This window comes from Scomber japonicus, chromosome 10 (genome assembly GCF_027409825.1).
Source record: "Scomber japonicus isolate fScoJap1 chromosome 10, fScoJap1.pri, whole genome shotgun sequence".
NCBI classification, from domain to species: Eukaryota; Metazoa; Chordata; class Actinopteri; order Scombriformes; family Scombridae; genus Scomber; species Scomber japonicus.
Window position 1 is genome coordinate 3043881 of NC_070587.1, and position 17974 is coordinate 3061854.

A 17974-nucleotide genomic window follows, 5' to 3' on the forward strand; every position below is an offset into this window, starting at 1 on the left:
ACTCAGACCGTCACCATGTTCTTTACCTTTAATGATGTCATCATTTACCTGTCCTCAAGACCATTATACAACAAGTCTGACTGACCTTAAGGAGAGTTGACTCTCCGCCTATAAAAGCATTCAGGTACCTCTTCCTCTTTGCTTCACTCACTTCATCCGAGAGCGCAGGTAAGTTGTATATAAGTGGGACTCCACTATTAACGAGCCATCACTGCAGTAGAGGTGCCTTGTGTCCCTGAGGACTGTATGTGGATTGTTCCCTAAGCATGTTTAATGTGCATTTGATTGCTGTAATTGCTGGTGGAGCGTATTAACCTCTTTCCTTGTTTCAGGTAGTTGATACTCTGTTGTACCTGGTAGTAATTACCTGCAGCGCCTGGTAAGTGTTCTTTTTTCACAGTTTTTTCTCCCTTGTGAGGGAAAGCTACAGAGCTAAGTTAAGCAAGTTAAAGAAGTCGCATCATCTATTGTTTGTATTGATTTATTTTATTTCCCTATTGTTTCTTGCTGTTTGCAGCAGGAGGCTCCAGAAGGCCTGGATAGCCAGGAGGACACCCAATTGCAAATCCTAGCCACCATATGTGGTCTGTCAGAGAGATTGGGCAGGGTGGAGGCCCAGTGGCCTGCTATGACAGCCACACCAGAGCCTGGGCACTCAAAGGAGTCCTCCCCTGACAGGTTGACTCCTTATTCCAGAGAGGGATGTTGATAATCCAGACTCTCTCTCTCTTTATGCGCAAAACTCCCCTCATTTTTTAAAGTGGTGGGAAGACTGATGGCACTGCTGAGTCAGAAGAACCAGCCCAGATCCTCAAAGTTTGAGGGGGCATCGACCCTTAATAATGGCGATCCTTCAGCCATTGACATCATTTCCAAAGGTTTGAGTGCAGCAAAGATTGTGGGACTCAACATCCCAGTTGACGCACCAAGGAGTTCCTCTTGGAAATATTCCTTTGAGGAGGACGGTGGTGACCATTGATGCCTCCCTGACAGGGTGGGGAGCAGTGTAGGAACTACCTTGGTGGGAGGAGCACATAAATGTCTTTGAACTGATCACCATTTACCTTGCATTGAAGGCTCTCTTCCCTTCATCCAGGGCAGGCATGTCCTGGTACGAAGTGACAGTTCCTCCACTGTATTTCACATAAATCAGATTTGTAAAAGGAATCAAATAATCTTAAGTAAATACATATACTTTTTCACATTCTGGTTATTATTTGAAGTTATTTAGGACATGTATTTAGAATTAAAAAGTGACCAGGGTTTGTAACAGTCTGCATTATAATGTTAATATGTGTGACTTGTTTAAAACTGTAAAACAGCAGATTTACTCCCTTTGAGTTTGAAACCAGGTAATATAAATAATGTTTTAATACTCACACAGACTGAATTATGCTTTCATTTGAGTTGTGAAGTTAAATGAAGTTTAATCAAATGTACTCCAGATTAACAGACTAACAGTTCAGATGTGGCAAAACTGTAAATAAGCAGGAGCCACAGCGTTTCATTACCTGATGATCAAGTCCAACCAGGCTCGATATGTGTCAAGTACCAAACTATTTCAAAACTAGGACCCTTTAAATCACACTGAGGTCAACTGAAGAAACAGTGACCTATACTGAACTCAACATAACTGACCTGACAAATGACACATTAGGGGGATTTATAAACTGGTATATTTCCTGGCCAGAATACTTTCTGTGTGATAACATGATTAAAACGTCTTCCTCTGATACAGGTTCTCAGATTGATACCAAAAAAGGTAAAACTCAATCAAAAAGTACAGTGTATTCATACTGGTACAGATAAAATGACATTCACATCAGCTGGATTGACACTAGTTTGCAAAGAGTGGCTTTAATTCAATTTTTCACATCACATGACAGCATTTCTTTATAACCATTGAGATAATTTGTGATTAAAGACCACAACTAGTCATTATACTGATTAAATTTCCCTTTAAGGTTTCATATGTAGAAATACAATACCACATTAAACATGCAGGTACCTTCATGTCACCTGCACACATACTGACTATAAGGCACATGGCACAGAAATTCATAATCAATAGGAACAGTTTAAAAAAGCAGAGGATAATATGGAAAGCAGCACATACAATCTAGTATAGATTATAATCAAAAATATAAGTGCAAATATTTTTAAGCAACCCCTGATGGAAAACATACCCCTGACCTTATGGCTGATTGTGTTTACAGTCAGTGGTGTAAATACACAGTCTTACAGATGTTCATTTAGACTACAGGGTAAGTGGTGACCTCCTCCAGAAGTGGTTTGTAGTGTTCTGGTTCATCAGTGCTCTAAAAGAGAATAAAGAACATTGGTTAATTGGTTCAATTGGTAATTGTGTGTGTGCATCCGTGAGACCTGTAAGTCATATTATTTATGTTGCTAGTTCACTATCATTTGTTTTCATAAATTGTTAATTATAGCCACCTAGCTTAGAGCTGCTTGCTAACATGAAAACATGTGGTTGTTAATTGATTAGCTAGGATGTGTAGCTACGTATTTTCCTGTAATAAGTTAGAAAGTGCACTGTTTATGCTAATTAGCTACACTGCATATAATATGCAGAAAGGTGTGTTTATTACAATTATTAAAGGTGCATTATGTCAATATATTTTGTATATGTAATGTGGGTCAGACAATATTTTTATTTCTTTTTCTGGACAGAACCACTCACACAAAGCTATGCCCATGCTCTGTACTGTTGCTTGAGCTTAATTAAACAGTCAAACTAAAGAAGAGTTGTCAGCATCTGTGTTTTGACGGACACACCTGGGGCGAAGCTAGAGATCAGAATCAGCCAAACAGCAATTTATACAGTCCTTTATTATCCCTCAGTAACACTAATACTCTGTCCTATTTCTGGGCAAACAGATTTAACAATAAAATGTAAAACTTTGCATACTCTACCTTGTTTTCTCCCTTCTGACTGCTCTTCAGGGCTTTGATCCCCATGACAACAGAGCTGATGACGAGGCAGAGCTCCAGAGTCGACATGACGATCAGCACAGCATTCAAGCTTCTATTAAGCATCTGATGGGACACAAAAAGCAACGTTTTCTGTTTTATTTAGACTTCAATACAATCGGAGAATTTGTTCTTACATTGATACGTTTCTGTCTAATCTCATTTTAAGGAGTGATATGTTTTAAGTCCTGTGAGATAATAAAAGCCTTTCATTTTTCTTCTCATCACTTCGGTCACATTTTGACTGCTGAGATGACTTTTCCACACTTACAAGAATCAGTGCTTTTGCCTCCAAGCATTTCTCCTTCATGATCAGCTTCTCTGGAGATGGACTTGCCGTCGTCCTTCCATAACGGCCATACCCGTAGTCATAACGGTTATAACGGTTATAACGGTCATCGTCGCACATCCCCCACAAATCCCAATCACTTTCTAGCATAGTGATGGAGTACATTACAATGCCTGTAATGGCAAAACAAACTCCTGCCAGATTCAGAATCACGTTGATGATGACCTAAAGGAAGAAAACAAAAACAAAATCAGACCAGGAAATTAACATCACAAATTACAATCAAGAACATTTGGGGCAGGATGTTTAATCTGTATTCTGTCCTGTCCAATGGAAATATATACAGCAATCATGTGAAACAATATGGGCATATTAGGGCTGTCAGCGTTAACACGTTAATCGCGATTAGATTAATGCAATCCATAACGCGTTTTAATATTGCAAGCCTTTTTGTCCCTTCTACTCACCCGTAGACGGTTCCTCTAGCTGTAGTGCTATGCTTTGAAGTGGCCTCCTGCAGTAAACCTACCGCGCTGATGGAAAGTAAGAGAGCTACTGGACTTTTGAACGGCTTGTTTAACTTTAAAAACTTCCAGACGCTTCAGTTGACAAGTCAAAAGTAAAATGCAACCTGTGTCAAACGGAGTTTAACTACCACCGGAGTACGTGGAGTTGGAGTTAGCACCTCCACGCTAAACACCCAGGTGCAGCCAAGCCAGCCTCAGCTCCACCAAAGGACCATTTTGGAGTGTGGGAGTCGCAGCAGAGCCGTGATTGATTCCCAGTTAAGACACTCTGGTAAGAAATGCTTTACATTATGGGCTTAAAACTGCCTTCAAATGTAAAATAACAGGATTTTAAACATGCAATTCAAAATGCGATTAAACACGATTAACTATGGAAATTCTGCGATTAATCTCGATGAAAAAAATTAATCGTTTGACAGCCTTAGGCCATATATATTCATGCTATTTGTCTTGAAATTAAAAAAAGAAAATAAATGAAGTCATTTTAATATAATGTCAGGATGTTATAAACTTGGAATACTCACCAGACATCGACTGGGAAACTTCTCAGACAAAATGCACGTGATGCCAAAAAGTATGAACTACAAAAAAGAGAAAAAAGAGAAATAATTTCTTTAACCTCCATAATTTCACACAAACCATAAATTATAATTTAAGTGAGACAAAACAACTGAGTTTAAACTGAGAACAAAGAGAAAAAGAAGTCAATGACAAGAATGCTTGGGTTTAGTCGTGTCATCGGACTTGCGGCCGCATGTCTTGGACACTCGGGTGAAGAGAGGGGCGGAGCTGTCAACTGATCATCACCTGGTGGTGACTTGGCTACGATGGTGGGGGAGGATGCCGGTCAGACCTGGCAAACCTAAACGCATTGTGAGGGTCTGCTGGGGAACATCTGGCAGAGTCTGGGGTGTTTGCATGTGTTTGATAACATTTGCTAATCTGACCCTATTTTTTTATTGTGTTTTTATCAGGGAACCGTGAATGTCTTTACACAATTTTGAGCCATCCAAGCAAGCTATTTCCATAAATATGTGCTAAAAGTCACTATCACTATGAGCATTTAAATTCATTCTCTGAAAACCTGCTATAATGGAGTACAGGCAGGGTGTGAGGAGGCAAAAGTGGTAAGGCACTGAGTCTCTACCAACTCATAATAAAACAGCAGCAGGTAGGACAGAAGCTGTGGTGAATGTTAACATCTCTTAAATGAGAGTGGAAACAATGTCCAACCTACTCAATGATCCTGTCTGTGACTTTTATGAATTTCATGACATTTAACATTTCAGAGTGAGATCAGAGTGTGTCCCATTCAAGAAAGCCGATAGTTGTGTCCCCTTTGGAATCAACTGAACAGCTCCAATTAAGTTGTAATTGTTCTCGTGCCTTTGTTGGATTTTATGCCACTTAAGAACATATTTTGGTGGGAAGATATCCAGCATTAAGTTGCTTACCAGGCTTCCAAGCCAAAAAGGAAACATGCTATCCATCATCCACCAAGGGCCACCGTGACCGCCCAAGAGGACTAATCCAAGGCCAATGTTGAGCAAGCCAACCATAATGTGCAGAGCCTGTAAAGGAAGACACACCGTATGAAGAACAAACGTCAATGTAACTGCAGTTATCAGGTGTCACACATGGGTGTCAACCATAAAGTTATGTTAGACCACGTTCTCTTGAGGGTTTAAATTTAATTTTCCTACATAAACATAGAAGCTGAAGCTCTAAGACAGGTACAGCTACCATGCTGAGCTGAGACAGTGTAATGGAAAAACTCTCCTCAGCACAGTTCTTAGATATTGATAGCAGAAACAAACATATGATGTGATTGAGAAAATGATGTGCAGCTTTAATGTGCAGTGCAATAAATTTGGAGTAACAGCAATGATTCCACTAAACCACATCTTACTCAAAGATCAAATCAGAATTCAAAGGAGAAAGGAAACTGCAGATGTTAACTTTAAAGTTGAAACACAGTAGATGGTAACTCACCCCCAGTACTGACTGAGAAGTTTTCTGCACCCTCCTCAGCTGCTGAGACACAGAGCAGCATACGGGGCTGTAGCAAAGGGCCTTGAAGATTTGGCATAAAGGTGGACAAGCACTATTGGGGTCGGAGGTCAAAGTCAATATAGTGACCCCATCCGTCTTGGTCATGCCCACAGACATCCTGCTCGCTCCTGGAGACTGAAAGAGAAGAGAGAGTATACAAACTTGAAATTTGTTCCTGATTTCGACAAATTGTAAAGTACAGGATTGTGTCATATTTCACCAATCTGAAAAGTCTAACTCTCTCCCTAATCGACTGTTTCACATATAAACTTTCTCCATTTTGCAGCCACAGCAGTGTGAAATGGATATTCTGGTGAATGTGGAAGTGATTTGCAGGTAAACAATTCTGTTTAAACAGTCAAGAGGAGCTAATATGAACAGTGAAAGAGGTTTTCCTCACTGTAAACATTTCTCCTGTTCATACTAGCTATTAAAAGATCTGCTTTAAATGTGCATTCAATGTAAGTAAACCCACAGTTATTTCGTGAAAAACCGCATTTGAGGTTTCAGTAGGCCAAGTTAGAGTTAGATGACCAGGGAGAGGAAATCTGATGTTAAGCTGTTGTCAAATGTAGAGTCCTCTTCCTTACTCACAGTCACTAGTGCTGTCAGGGTTGCCAGGTCTGACAAAATAACCAATCAAAGCCATCCCATAAACACTAGCATAATACCAAAACTCAAAACATGCTTTGGTCAAACCCTCTTTCGGTCAGTCTATGGTCAAACCTTATTCACTGCTTTAAAACCCAACAGCACTGCTATCATTGCCAAATTAGCCCAATTCTGCAGGATTATCTCTGACCTGGCAACCCTGAGTGCTGCTTGTTCTGCAGCTGTGTTCAGTGCTGCCGCCGGTGGCGTGAAATCTTAACTTAAACACTGTAGACTATAGTTTGACACACATATCTTAACTCAGGACTGACTTTAGAGATGTTTCCACCTTAAAATATCACAGTTGGATTAATATGTAGCTCCCAGACAGCGCTGCGTCATTTTGGCCCATAATATCAAACTATGTGTTGTCAATACTGAATGTAAATCAATCCGCCCACCATCGGTATAAACTGTGTTTCTTATTGTTTTAAACCCACCTGCACACGTTTTCTACCCTGATATGTTGCTAAAACGTTCAGCTATCTTCTGATATATATAATATTCAACCATTCACTATGAAGAAGCAGGACAGGACAATATATACATAACAAGGATTGACCACAATTTTAATAGGTTACTTTACAAACTGATTCAAATATAGAAAATATACTTACTTTTCTCTGATTAAATAGGCGAAAAGACTTCCTGATTGCGTTACGCAGTTGTTATTTAGAGAATGGGAGTATAGCCAACCTGTTACAGGAAGAACCTCCTCCTCATGTGGACGTTAACCCTTTATTGTCCAGTCAGATCAATACAGATTAAAGTGAGTTTGAAGGCTAAAAACAAAGACATTCAGGACTGTAGCGAGGAAGAATTATTTTTTATTAGCCTCCAAAAATTGTTTCTAATGATTTTACATTCATTTTCTCAATATGTTTCCATCATTCATTATTGTAAAAATGTAACAATGTTCAATTAGGCTTATATTGTCTGTATATTTTATCTCATTACATGTTTATCAAAATGTTGATTCAAGGATGTGGTATATATTATGGACTTTCCCACACTGCCAGGAAAAGTGAAGATAATTTTACTATCTCTGTTATAGTGATTTATTAACTTTTCTGCTTAAAGATAGTTAAATTGTGAGGTCTGAGAGCTACAGGTGTAAATCTGCAAATGGTGAGTTAAACACATAAGGAAAATAAAGAAGAGGTTATTGTGCAATGTCCTTGGGTTTGTGAAAGGCGTTATATAAATCACACCTATTATTGTTAATAGAGACAGCTAAGAAACTAGTCAGTATATTAGATTTAATCGATTTTTAGGGATACTACTGTTATTGATATTTATAAATTGCAATAAATCCATCAACTGTGAATTAATTTCAGACAATAATGACAGTATCATATTTCAATTTTACATTAAAATACTGTATTTCCACAGTAATGTTGTGTCTGGCTTGCTGTATAAACACACTATAATGAATAATACAATATCATATAAATACAATATACAATAATATCATTACAGCATAATACTGTACATTTACTGCAATTATTAGCAAGTAACTTACTGTGATGTTACAGTAATATTTTTCTTTTACAACTATTATAACTAATATTAAATATTGATTTGTTCTAAGCAGTTCTAAAAAATTACCTATGAGGCCTCTCTAGTGGGAAAATAAATCATCAGGCCTTTACTGCATACTGTAGCTAAACTTCTCTTAAACATCTCTTACATAGTTAATATAGTGACTGACATGTTAAGAACTGAAGGCTTTTTAACTGTGATGTGCAGGTCATAAAACAATGTGTATAAAAATGTTGGTTTTAATGTGCTGGATAACTTCTCTTTTTTATTACAACGTGAATCCAACTGTAAGATTGACATATATGTAAACATAGATATAGAAAGCTTTTAGGTGACAGCATCTAATAATACAGTTTGGAAATCTGTGTTTTGTCCCCACTGTAATGCTTAGTTTTGGTGTAAAAGAGACAACAGCTGCAGCTCCTGTGGCTCACATTAATATCTATTGCTGAAACTAACAGATTACAACTACATAAAAAATGATTATGGAGTTTTTATGTAAGTATGTAATAACACAAATATCCTTTTTTTAAACTTCATTATGGCAATCATTGTGATCAGTTGGTATAGATTAAACTAGCCAATAGCATATACAGTAGTTAAAATAAGGTCATTCTTAGCTAGCTAGCTAAAATATTAATATGCTTCTTACACAGCAATTATAATCTAATAATCTGGTATACTGTATATTATAGCAACTCAGCTGCTTAATGAGTACTTTTACTTACTGTACTTTAAGTACATTTACACTGATATAGTTTCACACTTTTACTGAAATAAGATTTTAAATTTGGTACTTTTACTTCTATTTTTACCTTTTTGTATTGCGACTTTTACATAAGTAAAATATTCAAGCAGCATTATTATATCACATACAAAGTCACTTAGATGCAACATCAATAAGCAGAACAGTAATAAGCAGGGAGTGAAATCAATTTTATTTTTATGTTATGAATGGAAAATGATAGCTGATTCCAAGATTACACAGTTTACGACACAACTGACAAAATCACACAGAGTATCAGTTTTGGATCATTTCTGCTTCATCAGAGTGTGTACAGTGACATGTGATGGGAAAAATATAGGAACAATTTATAGTAATTTATCAGGTTTAAGCTCTGAACCTCTTAAACACATGTGGGCAGTGTGTATCAATACTCGTTTAAACCGATAATAGTTTGAATGAGGTCAAAGCCAGGGAAGTCCATGGCAATGACACCAAGCCATGGTCTGGGATGATTGGGGTAAAATTGCCTCAGGTATTGATTGAGCCATGGATTCACCTTTTCAGCCACTCTTTTTGGAGTCAGAAACATACCCCAGAAAGTACCAAAGCCGGTACCGCTAGTGTAAGTCAAGACTTCATTATCACCTCCACTAGCTTCAACGGCTGCGTTCAATTGATCGATTATTGTGTTGTCTTTATCTTTAACGTTGGTAACCTTTTTGATACTTTTGCCATTTGTTTGTAGGAGGGGAATTCCAAGTGTGAAGGTGCTTCTCTGCAAAAAGACAATTTTCCCTCTAACCTGACCCATATTTGGCATTCCAGAGCTCACCCAGACTTGTTGGTCATTGGCAATCAGACTCTGGACCATTTCATTGACCATTGCCTTCTCAAAAAACTCAGGTTTCACTCTAATGAGCACAGCCTCACTCTTAAACTCAGACAGGAAGGCTCTGACAGTGTCTAGGACCTCCTTCAAAGTGCTGCGCTGGTACATCACCCCGTGCATGACGTAGAGGGTGTCACCGAGTGCAAACACTTTGAGGTCAAGGAAACGAATGCCAGCCCTCAGCTGATCCCTCAGGGACAAGGCCTGGCATTTCTCCACCGGGCCTCCGTACCGGGCCATGCTGTGATGGGTGCCAGGAATGGTGATGAGAGAGAGGGTGCGGAAATCCTGAACGTTAGCCATCCAAGCAATGTTGTAGGAGCCCGGAAGTATGACGTTTCCATTGTCATTGAAAAATTCGTTGCCATGGCACAAAATACTGTTGATTCAGAGCAAGATTTTATCATGTTACAGTAACTCCAATGCCACTAAGTTGAAGCCTAAAAATGATGTACTTTGTATTTTACTTGCAAAACTATACCTATACTCATATTATACTTACATGACAGAAAGCACAACCTGGTGAAAAAGCAGATTCTTGTAACCGGCCGTCATTCTTGCAGAAATATGAGCAGTCTAGTAAAGGATTTGCAAAATGTATTTATCAAACAAAATCTGACAGTGAAGATATGCATGAATAAATGACTAATTAAATATCCAAGAATAGACAGACATACACTTCGAAGGTTTTAGTTAACAGTGTTAGCTAAAATGTACCAATTTTTCCTACCGTACCTCACAGCCAAACAGATCTCACAGCAACCCACTCCGATGGTTGGGAAATGTATAGTTCCACAAGAGATGCATAATTTATATTACTTGATTATCTGAAAATTTCTAGGTGTGGACCACATGATAAGAGTCAAACCAATTGTTCTTGATGCGGAACAATCAAACATGTTTGGACAGATTGTGACATTTGTGTGTTTCAGAAGGTGGGTCCTCTTATTAGAACAAGAAATTGGGTCAGATTAGATTAGATTAGATTATTTAAATATGCTATTGACGTATAACAGGAATGATCTCCAATGCATACAGCCACACCCGTGCATAAAAATTATGACATAACTTTGCAATAACAGCCAAAGGAACACAATGAAACAAAACATAATCACCAATGGAAAAAGGGCAGAACTGCAGAAATTTCAATAAAATAGGCTAAATGTACTGATGTGCATATATTTTAAATGGAAAGTGAGAATTGGACTGAATGGAAATCAGATTATCTGCAACCTTTGTTACTACATCCATCTGGGAGATGAGTATCATATTTTGTTTGAAAGCAGGAGTATATGCATGAATATAGAGAAAAGTACTTGCCAAAAATTACAGTCAGATAGGTTTCAAGGTATGTTGGCAAACAATGTACCTGACCCAATAAACCAAATCAGAAATTGTAGTAATTCATTGATAGATTTCAAAATTGTCTCCATAAGATTACGAGAATAATAAAAATGGGTAAGGCGGTACCAAACCTCAGTAACAAGAACTTAACTTAGATATCTTTAGATAGATCCATGATATACAACTTTATTCCAAAACTCAGAGCTGTTGTTTAACTAATGAGCGATGGGTAACAGCAACACTTGAACACAACGTCTGCTATGCTTGGAAAGCATTGGAGCACTGTTCAAACTTGGGATGACAATAACTAACCCAACATTAAGTGCTGGGTGAATTGACATAGGCTGAGTCAGCTGAGCGCTGTTTTACTGAAGCTGTTCCTGACATTCCTGAGGTGTACTGGTGACATATCTGTCTTATCTGATAGAAGCACCATCTTCAAATCCTGCGAGGGATGTGTAGCTTAACAATGCTGTCTTGGGCAGTGTTACAATCCTAATGTTCTGTAAGTAACCAGTCACCATCAAAACTGAAGCTAATGTTATAGCCAACAGTGATAGGCCACTGTAATAGTACTAGCCATAGTCACAGCCACAATAGCCACAAACATGGCATTTTCTCACAGCAGAAGTTGGTTTGTAAAAGCAGGAAAAGCACAAGTATAAACAATAATGTTAACAATGGCTCCGTTCCATTAATTGTAACAGTAAGTCATGCCGGTGAGGGAGCATACACAATCCCTGAGTCCTGGAAATGGTAGACCTAAGTGCAATACAGCCATCATTAATGTTATCAGTACCATTTGTACTTTTTCCTGCTTTGATAAGTCAAAATGTCCCCTGTAAAATGTTTTTAGCCAAAGCAAAGGGCGTACCCACTCGTGCTATTGTCACAGTCACTGGTTATGGTTACAGTCAAATCTCAGCTTCCCTCGATAGCTGAACATATCTCTGTGACTGGGTGGGGTGCTATTGACCAACATTACCTAGCAAATCTTGGTGCTGATAATGATCACCCACGCTATTAGTTTAATAGTGTAATCAAAAGTGTGACTTTTATTCAATCCATTAAATGTTTGCAATATTTATTCTATATTATTATGCAATAATATTCTCTTCTAAGTATATGTCAATCATTTACAGTGTGGTTTTGTAAGGTGTGTTATGTTAAATTTAAGTTTTGATTAGAATTTTTAATTTGATTTTTAAAATGGGAATATTTTGATCACATTTTTGTGGCAGAATAGGAACATTTAAAAGCATCACTATGTAATGGCAGCACAGTTGGGATACAGCAAACACAAGACGACATCTTTATGTAGCACAGTGGAGAAGAGACCTTACAAGACTGACATACCAGACTTAATAAAAGACTGCACTTAACCCTCCTGTGGTCCTCAAATCAAATTAGACCTGTTTTAAATATGGATTTATTTCTTCTAATTGCCTGAAAATCACAAAGATGGTTCCATTCTACATTCTTAGTATAATCACTACTTTCATTGAACTGAGTGATAATTGGTACTTTATGCTTTCTAAAAAATTCAAACCAGAGCAAGTCAATTTTGACCCAGGACGACAGCAGGTGTGATTATGTGCTGTCATGCAAATGGTTTCAAAACTGTATCCTGACTAAACTTTGAGATATATCAGTTTTCTCTGATCTTAAATTTAGTTAAAATAATTCATAATTTCTGCATTTTTGGACACCAAAATTAGGTATGATCTCATTTAAATGAGGCCTTGTTGACCATAAAATCCCAAACTAAGTGTAATAAGTTGGAATGAAGTTGGCTAAAAGGTCTGATAATTTATACTTTTAATACTATTTAATTAATAGTCGAAATTGAACCGGGAGGACAAAAGTTGCATGGTTGACAGGAGGACAACAGGAAGGATAAAAAGCAAAAATCCCTCAGGTTTCTGAGCACTGCTAAAAAAAGAGGAAGCATGTAAATTGTCACTGGCAAAAATACTGTGTGGAGAATGAGAAACAAAGATGGAAATAATCTTGGAGCTGAAGAACTGAGCCTGAAAGAGGTATTTACCATTGAGTTGGGGAGTTCATTCCTTTATTTGAAAGCAAAATCTAGGTTTCTCTCTTTCTTTTCTTGTTTAGTTTGTTTAATGGTGTAGAAAACTTGGATCCACCTCTCCAACATACCCCACTAGGTGGCGGTAATGCACCTTAACGCTGGTTGCCATCTATCATTAAAAAAAAAACGAAGAAGCAACAAAATAAACTACAATTCCTATAATGCATTGCGAAGTCCCCCGGAAATAGAAGAAAACGTCACAATCAGCTGACTTGAGTTGCGTGTTGATGTGTACTTTAGAGACAGTTTAAAGCCAAGCATTTACTCAATTTAAAATATAAAGTAAATAATTTAGCGTTAGTGATTAAGTTAGCCATGTTACGACCGAAAGCATTAACGCAGGTTCTCAGCCAGGCCAACACCAACGGAGTCCAAAGCACACTGTAAGTACACTGAGCTACCAACATGCTATCCAGATGCTATTTATGTGACTTTAGCAGCTTTAATTGTGGTTTTTAAGGATTATAACGTTACAATTTGGGGATTTATACACTGATATAACGTTATGAATAATGTCGTGAACAATAGACAGTAGGCTACGGTGGATTAGGGTAATATGGGACATTGGCCAGTGTGGGACAACCAGGCTCCAGTGCATTTTTCTCTTTTTCTTTTTAATTATTTTAAAGCTTACTACTATATACAAACTGTGTAAGTTATATTGTTTGATATTGAACGTGTAAACATACAGAGTACTATTTTTTTTTAACCATCTGATGCAGAAAGCAGGCCGACAAAATTAAATGACCAAATATGAGTGTGCACATTTCAGAAAGTTTGGGCAGATAAGGTTGCTTTTTATATATTAAAATATTTCTAAGCCTAAAAAATAGTGTCCCAGATTACAAAATCTACAAATTCTGAAACGATTTGACACAAGGAACATTAGTATATACCATACTTCACTAACCTACATTTATTTGTCAGCTTAAGTTACTGTCAGATGAAGATTTGACACAATGGATAATATAACATATAACAAGGTTTTAAAATACAGCACATTGTTAAAGATGAAACCAAAAAGCACTGTGTAGTTGGGCTCACATTTCACTTATCTATGAGTTGTTAACAGCTCCAATTAAATTAAATTATCCAATATTTCACCAAAAATCTAAAAAGAAAGGAAGAGCCCCAAAACTGTAATCCGATTTGTGTATCATCATAATCAGGACCCCTCAGATTTATCTGGTGACCCTTTGGAGGAACCAGACCCTTAGGTTGGGAACCACTGGCCTAAACTAGCTAACTGTATATAAAGTACATTTCCAGCAGCTTTAACAGTAACATGCTGCTTTTTAACACTGATGCTTCAGTATTAATAATCCAATAATGTCTTATATGGTAATATATCAGTCACAGGGACTAAAGCACTACTTTTATTATACTTTAAGCACATTTTTCTTCCACTGCAGGACTGAGCTAAGTCTTAAAATAGTTTGAAATGTAGGGCTGCAACAAACCGTTTAATCGTTACATGCATAAAAGTTAGATGTCGACACACCATCAAACTACTGCTTCTTTTATCCAGTCAACTTTCTATATGCTCAAGATACATGTATATTACTATCACATATAACAAATGCATTAAATCTGCCCTTTTGAAGAAGCTGAAACAATAAATGAAATGATCAAAAGAGCTGATAAATTTGATGGCTTCTAACCTCTACTGAAATTATAATGTTTAAATGTACATATGGATTTTGGTGGGTTTATTCATTTGCAGTGAATTTGAGCTATTTATGGGTGAAGGTGACATTCAAATGGTCTTTAAAGGGTTATAAATATAGTGTAATTAAGCCTAAAAGCACGTTGGATGAATTGTGACTACAACATGATCATTTTAACAAGCAAATAACATGATTAATAATAATTTACTATATTCCTGTAGACTCTACGCTCTGTTTGAGATCTCTAAAGTTAAATGAATAAACTGTAGAGTACGATGTAAAACCCTAATCTGCTGGATACTGAAATGTGCAACTTTGCATTTTCATCAGTTTACTGAACAATGAAGGTTCCCTGCTGGCTTACTCTGGATACGGGGACACCGACGCTCGGGTCACAGCCGCCATCGCTAGCAACATCTGGGCAGCCTACGACAAGAATGGCCACCAAGCTTTCAACGAAGACAAACTCAAATTCATCCTCATGGATTGTATGGTAGGAAGAGAATTTTTTCCCAAAGCCATATTTTTAGATATGCATGATGAGATGATACATTTGTGAATTTGTGAATGTGGACACCTGACATTGCAGCTCCTTCTCTTGTTTTGTCTCTCAGGAGGGAAGAGTGGCCATTACACGTGTAGCCAACCTGCTCCTGTGTATGTACGCCAAAGAGACGGTGGGCTTCGGTATGCTTAAAGCCAAGGTGAGAGTTTTAACACAACAGTCGGTGCTGGCGTTTTAATTCTTATGGTTAGCTGTACCTTGTGGAGCTCATGTGTTTCTAGAGTTACAGCACTAGCACGTGATAGGACCTTCTCCAGCTTGATTGATTGTCCCCGCTCTCTGACCTGTAATAGTCCACACAGCTGATTAATTCGACATTTGTGGTCATTAAGGTGTGCCACTTTTAACCACTGGAAGGGGTTTTAATGCTCCTTAATTTAATCAGCAAAGTTAGCGACACACTGCCAGCTCCTTATTCAATGAAATATTGCTCAGCCTCAGCATTTAGATTTGGACTTCTTTTTTTGGCACACTTTATCACAGCAGAATATAAATGGTAAATATTATGTGGGAGATATGCAGGTGACAGGTGCGTATTTCAGTTTGTGAGCCACAAACACCCTACGTGTGATCAATGTACTGTAGCAATGTTTTTACCACCGTTTTGATATAGTGAATGATTGGTAACATTTCCTCAACATGAAGTATTATTGCATTTGCTCACAAGTTGCTGCAGAGCCAGTTTCAGTCCTTGACGAATTCTTCAGAGTTAAATTTGCTTATCTTTTACTTTCAAACTAAGCAGAATGTTTTAATGAATATATCTACACCTGCTTACTCTTAGTGAATCTGTAAATAGATCAAGAGAAGCCCCCTGGATTCAAGTTTTTGTTGCCTTTCATATTTAAAAAAAAAAAAAAATCAGATTACACTCAGACAAATTAGTTTAGTCAAAGTCTGAATGATGGACTGGGAAAGAAGTTGGTTTCACACCTGCAGTTTGTTCATGTGGTAGATTTCAGTTTGAATATGTGTGTTGTTGAGAAGAAGCATCGCCACAGATAACAGTGACAGACAGTGAGGCTGGCGTGGCAGTGTACTGGCTCGATCCCAAATAGATTAGTCCTCTGTGATGACTTGGAGAAGGACTCACAGCTGCATGAGAAACCAACACTTTGCAAAGAAGAGTACATTTTAAAAGGTCTTTCTACATTATGGCAGCACCAAAGTAACCTGATTATACAGTAGATCAGAGGTGTCAAAGTCATTTTCATTCAAGGGCCACATACAGACCAATTTGATCTCATGTGGGCCGGACCATTAAAAAGATGGAAGGAAGAAAGGAAGGAAGGACAGATGAAAGGAAGGACAGAAGGAAGAAAGGACAGAAGGAAGAAAGGAAGGAAGGACAGATGGAAGGAAAGACAGAAGGAACAAAGGAAGGAAGGAAGGACAGATGGAAGGAAGGACAGAAGGAAGAAAGGAAGGAAGGAAGGACAGATGGAAGGAAAGACAGAAGGAACAAAGGAAGGAAGGAAGGAAGGAAGGAAGGAAAGACAGAAGGAACAAAGGAAGGAAGGAAGGAAGGAAAGACAGAAGGAACAAAGGAAGGAAGGAAGGAAAGACAGAAGGAAGAAAGGAAGGAAAGACAGAAGGAAGAAAGGAAGGAAGGACAGATGGAAGGAAAGACAGAAGGAAGAAAGGACAGATGGAAGGAAAGACAGAAGGAAGAAAGGACAGATGGAAGGAAAGAGGGTTATGAACTCTTTTCTCTGTGTGTATCTCACTGACAGTCAGGTCTCTCTCTGCGTGTCCGAATGCACGGATTTGATCAGCTGATTAGCGTCACGTGAGAACACTGCATATATGCACAGTGGTCTGTGAGTTTCCGAGGGCCACTCCACTTTTACTTTTTTTTTTAAATAGCTGGAGAAGCGGCGCTCGTTAAAATAGAAACGCTCAGAAGAGATGTAACAATCCACAATATCTCATCAGTTACAGGTCCGGGTCCGGGTCCGGGTCCAGATAGGATGGCATATGGGTCCGGATATATGACCGTGGTCCGCCTATTAGTGACCACTGGTCTACAATGAAAAATGATGATGCTTCAACCAGTGCAGCTTTACTCCTCTGACTGAGTGCAGCTTTTGTTAACACAGTGTTGTTGTTGTGTTTCCAGGCAGAGGCCCTGGTGCAGTACCTGGAGGAACCATTAACTCAAGTGGCTGCATCGTAGGGGACATGAGATTGAAATGATGCCTGAAAAGGAAAGCATCTTATGATCCGGGTCATTCATGGACTACTGCAACATTCTGTATAAAGTGTACATGAATGTCTCTATGAGTGAGTGAATGAATGTTTGTTGGGGGGGGGGGGGGGGGGGGGCGTGTATTTATAATCATGGTATTGAAACTAATCATTTGTTTGTTTGCCCTTGCTTGTGAGTCTTTTCATCTTATGGTCTGCTCTTTGCTCTTTGCTGATTATTCTAACTATAAAAGTGAATATTTTAAATCCTATCAGGCGACTAAAATGCATATTATGTCAAAGGTTCATGGAAAGTTTCATAAGAATTTTTGTCTTACAAAAAGCAGTGAGGATTATTTGCTGTGTTTTATTTTAAAGCTGTATAATAAAGTGGATTTATATTCACACTGTCTTCTTTATTTAAAAGCTTTTTTTTTTTAACTGAGTG

General features: G+C 38.1%; 3 protein-coding genes across 3 annotated transcripts; 1 reads left to right on the forward strand and 2 right to left on the reverse strand.

Moving 5' to 3' along the window:
• Positions 1 to 1827: 1827 nt before the first annotated feature.
• On the reverse strand, positions 1828 to 7219 carry LOC128367088 (transmembrane protein 176B-like). Its single transcript, XM_053327888.1, has 7 exons — positions 7128 to 7219; positions 5800 to 5994; positions 5262 to 5378; positions 4332 to 4388; positions 3263 to 3505; positions 2935 to 3057; positions 1828 to 2318 (listed from the first exon to the last, which is right to left on the reverse strand). The coding sequence occupies exons 2-7, from the start codon at positions 5974 to 5976 to the stop codon at positions 2253 to 2255; spliced, it is 783 nt and encodes a 260-aa protein (XP_053183863.1). The 5' UTR covers positions 5977 to 5994; positions 7128 to 7219; the 3' UTR covers positions 1828 to 2252.
• A 1984-nt stretch (positions 7220 to 9203) lies between these two features.
• LOC128366171 (uncharacterized) lies at positions 9204 to 10223 on the reverse strand. Its single transcript, XM_053326851.1, has 2 exons — positions 10171 to 10223; positions 9204 to 10047 (listed from the first exon to the last, which is right to left on the reverse strand). The coding sequence occupies exons 1-2, from the start codon at positions 10221 to 10223 to the stop codon at positions 9204 to 9206; spliced, it is 897 nt and encodes a 298-aa protein (XP_053182826.1).
• A 3069-nt stretch (positions 10224 to 13292) lies between these two features.
• On the forward strand, positions 13293 to 17931 carry lamtor2 (late endosomal/lysosomal adaptor, MAPK and MTOR activator 2). The gene is made up of 4 exons (XM_053326984.1): positions 13293 to 13490; positions 15105 to 15267; positions 15389 to 15478; positions 17459 to 17931. The coding sequence occupies exons 1-4, from the start codon at positions 13423 to 13425 to the stop codon at positions 17513 to 17515; spliced, it is 378 nt and encodes a 125-aa protein (XP_053182959.1). The 5' UTR covers positions 13293 to 13422; the 3' UTR covers positions 17516 to 17931.
• The last annotated feature ends 43 nt before the right edge of the window (positions 17932 to 17974 follow it).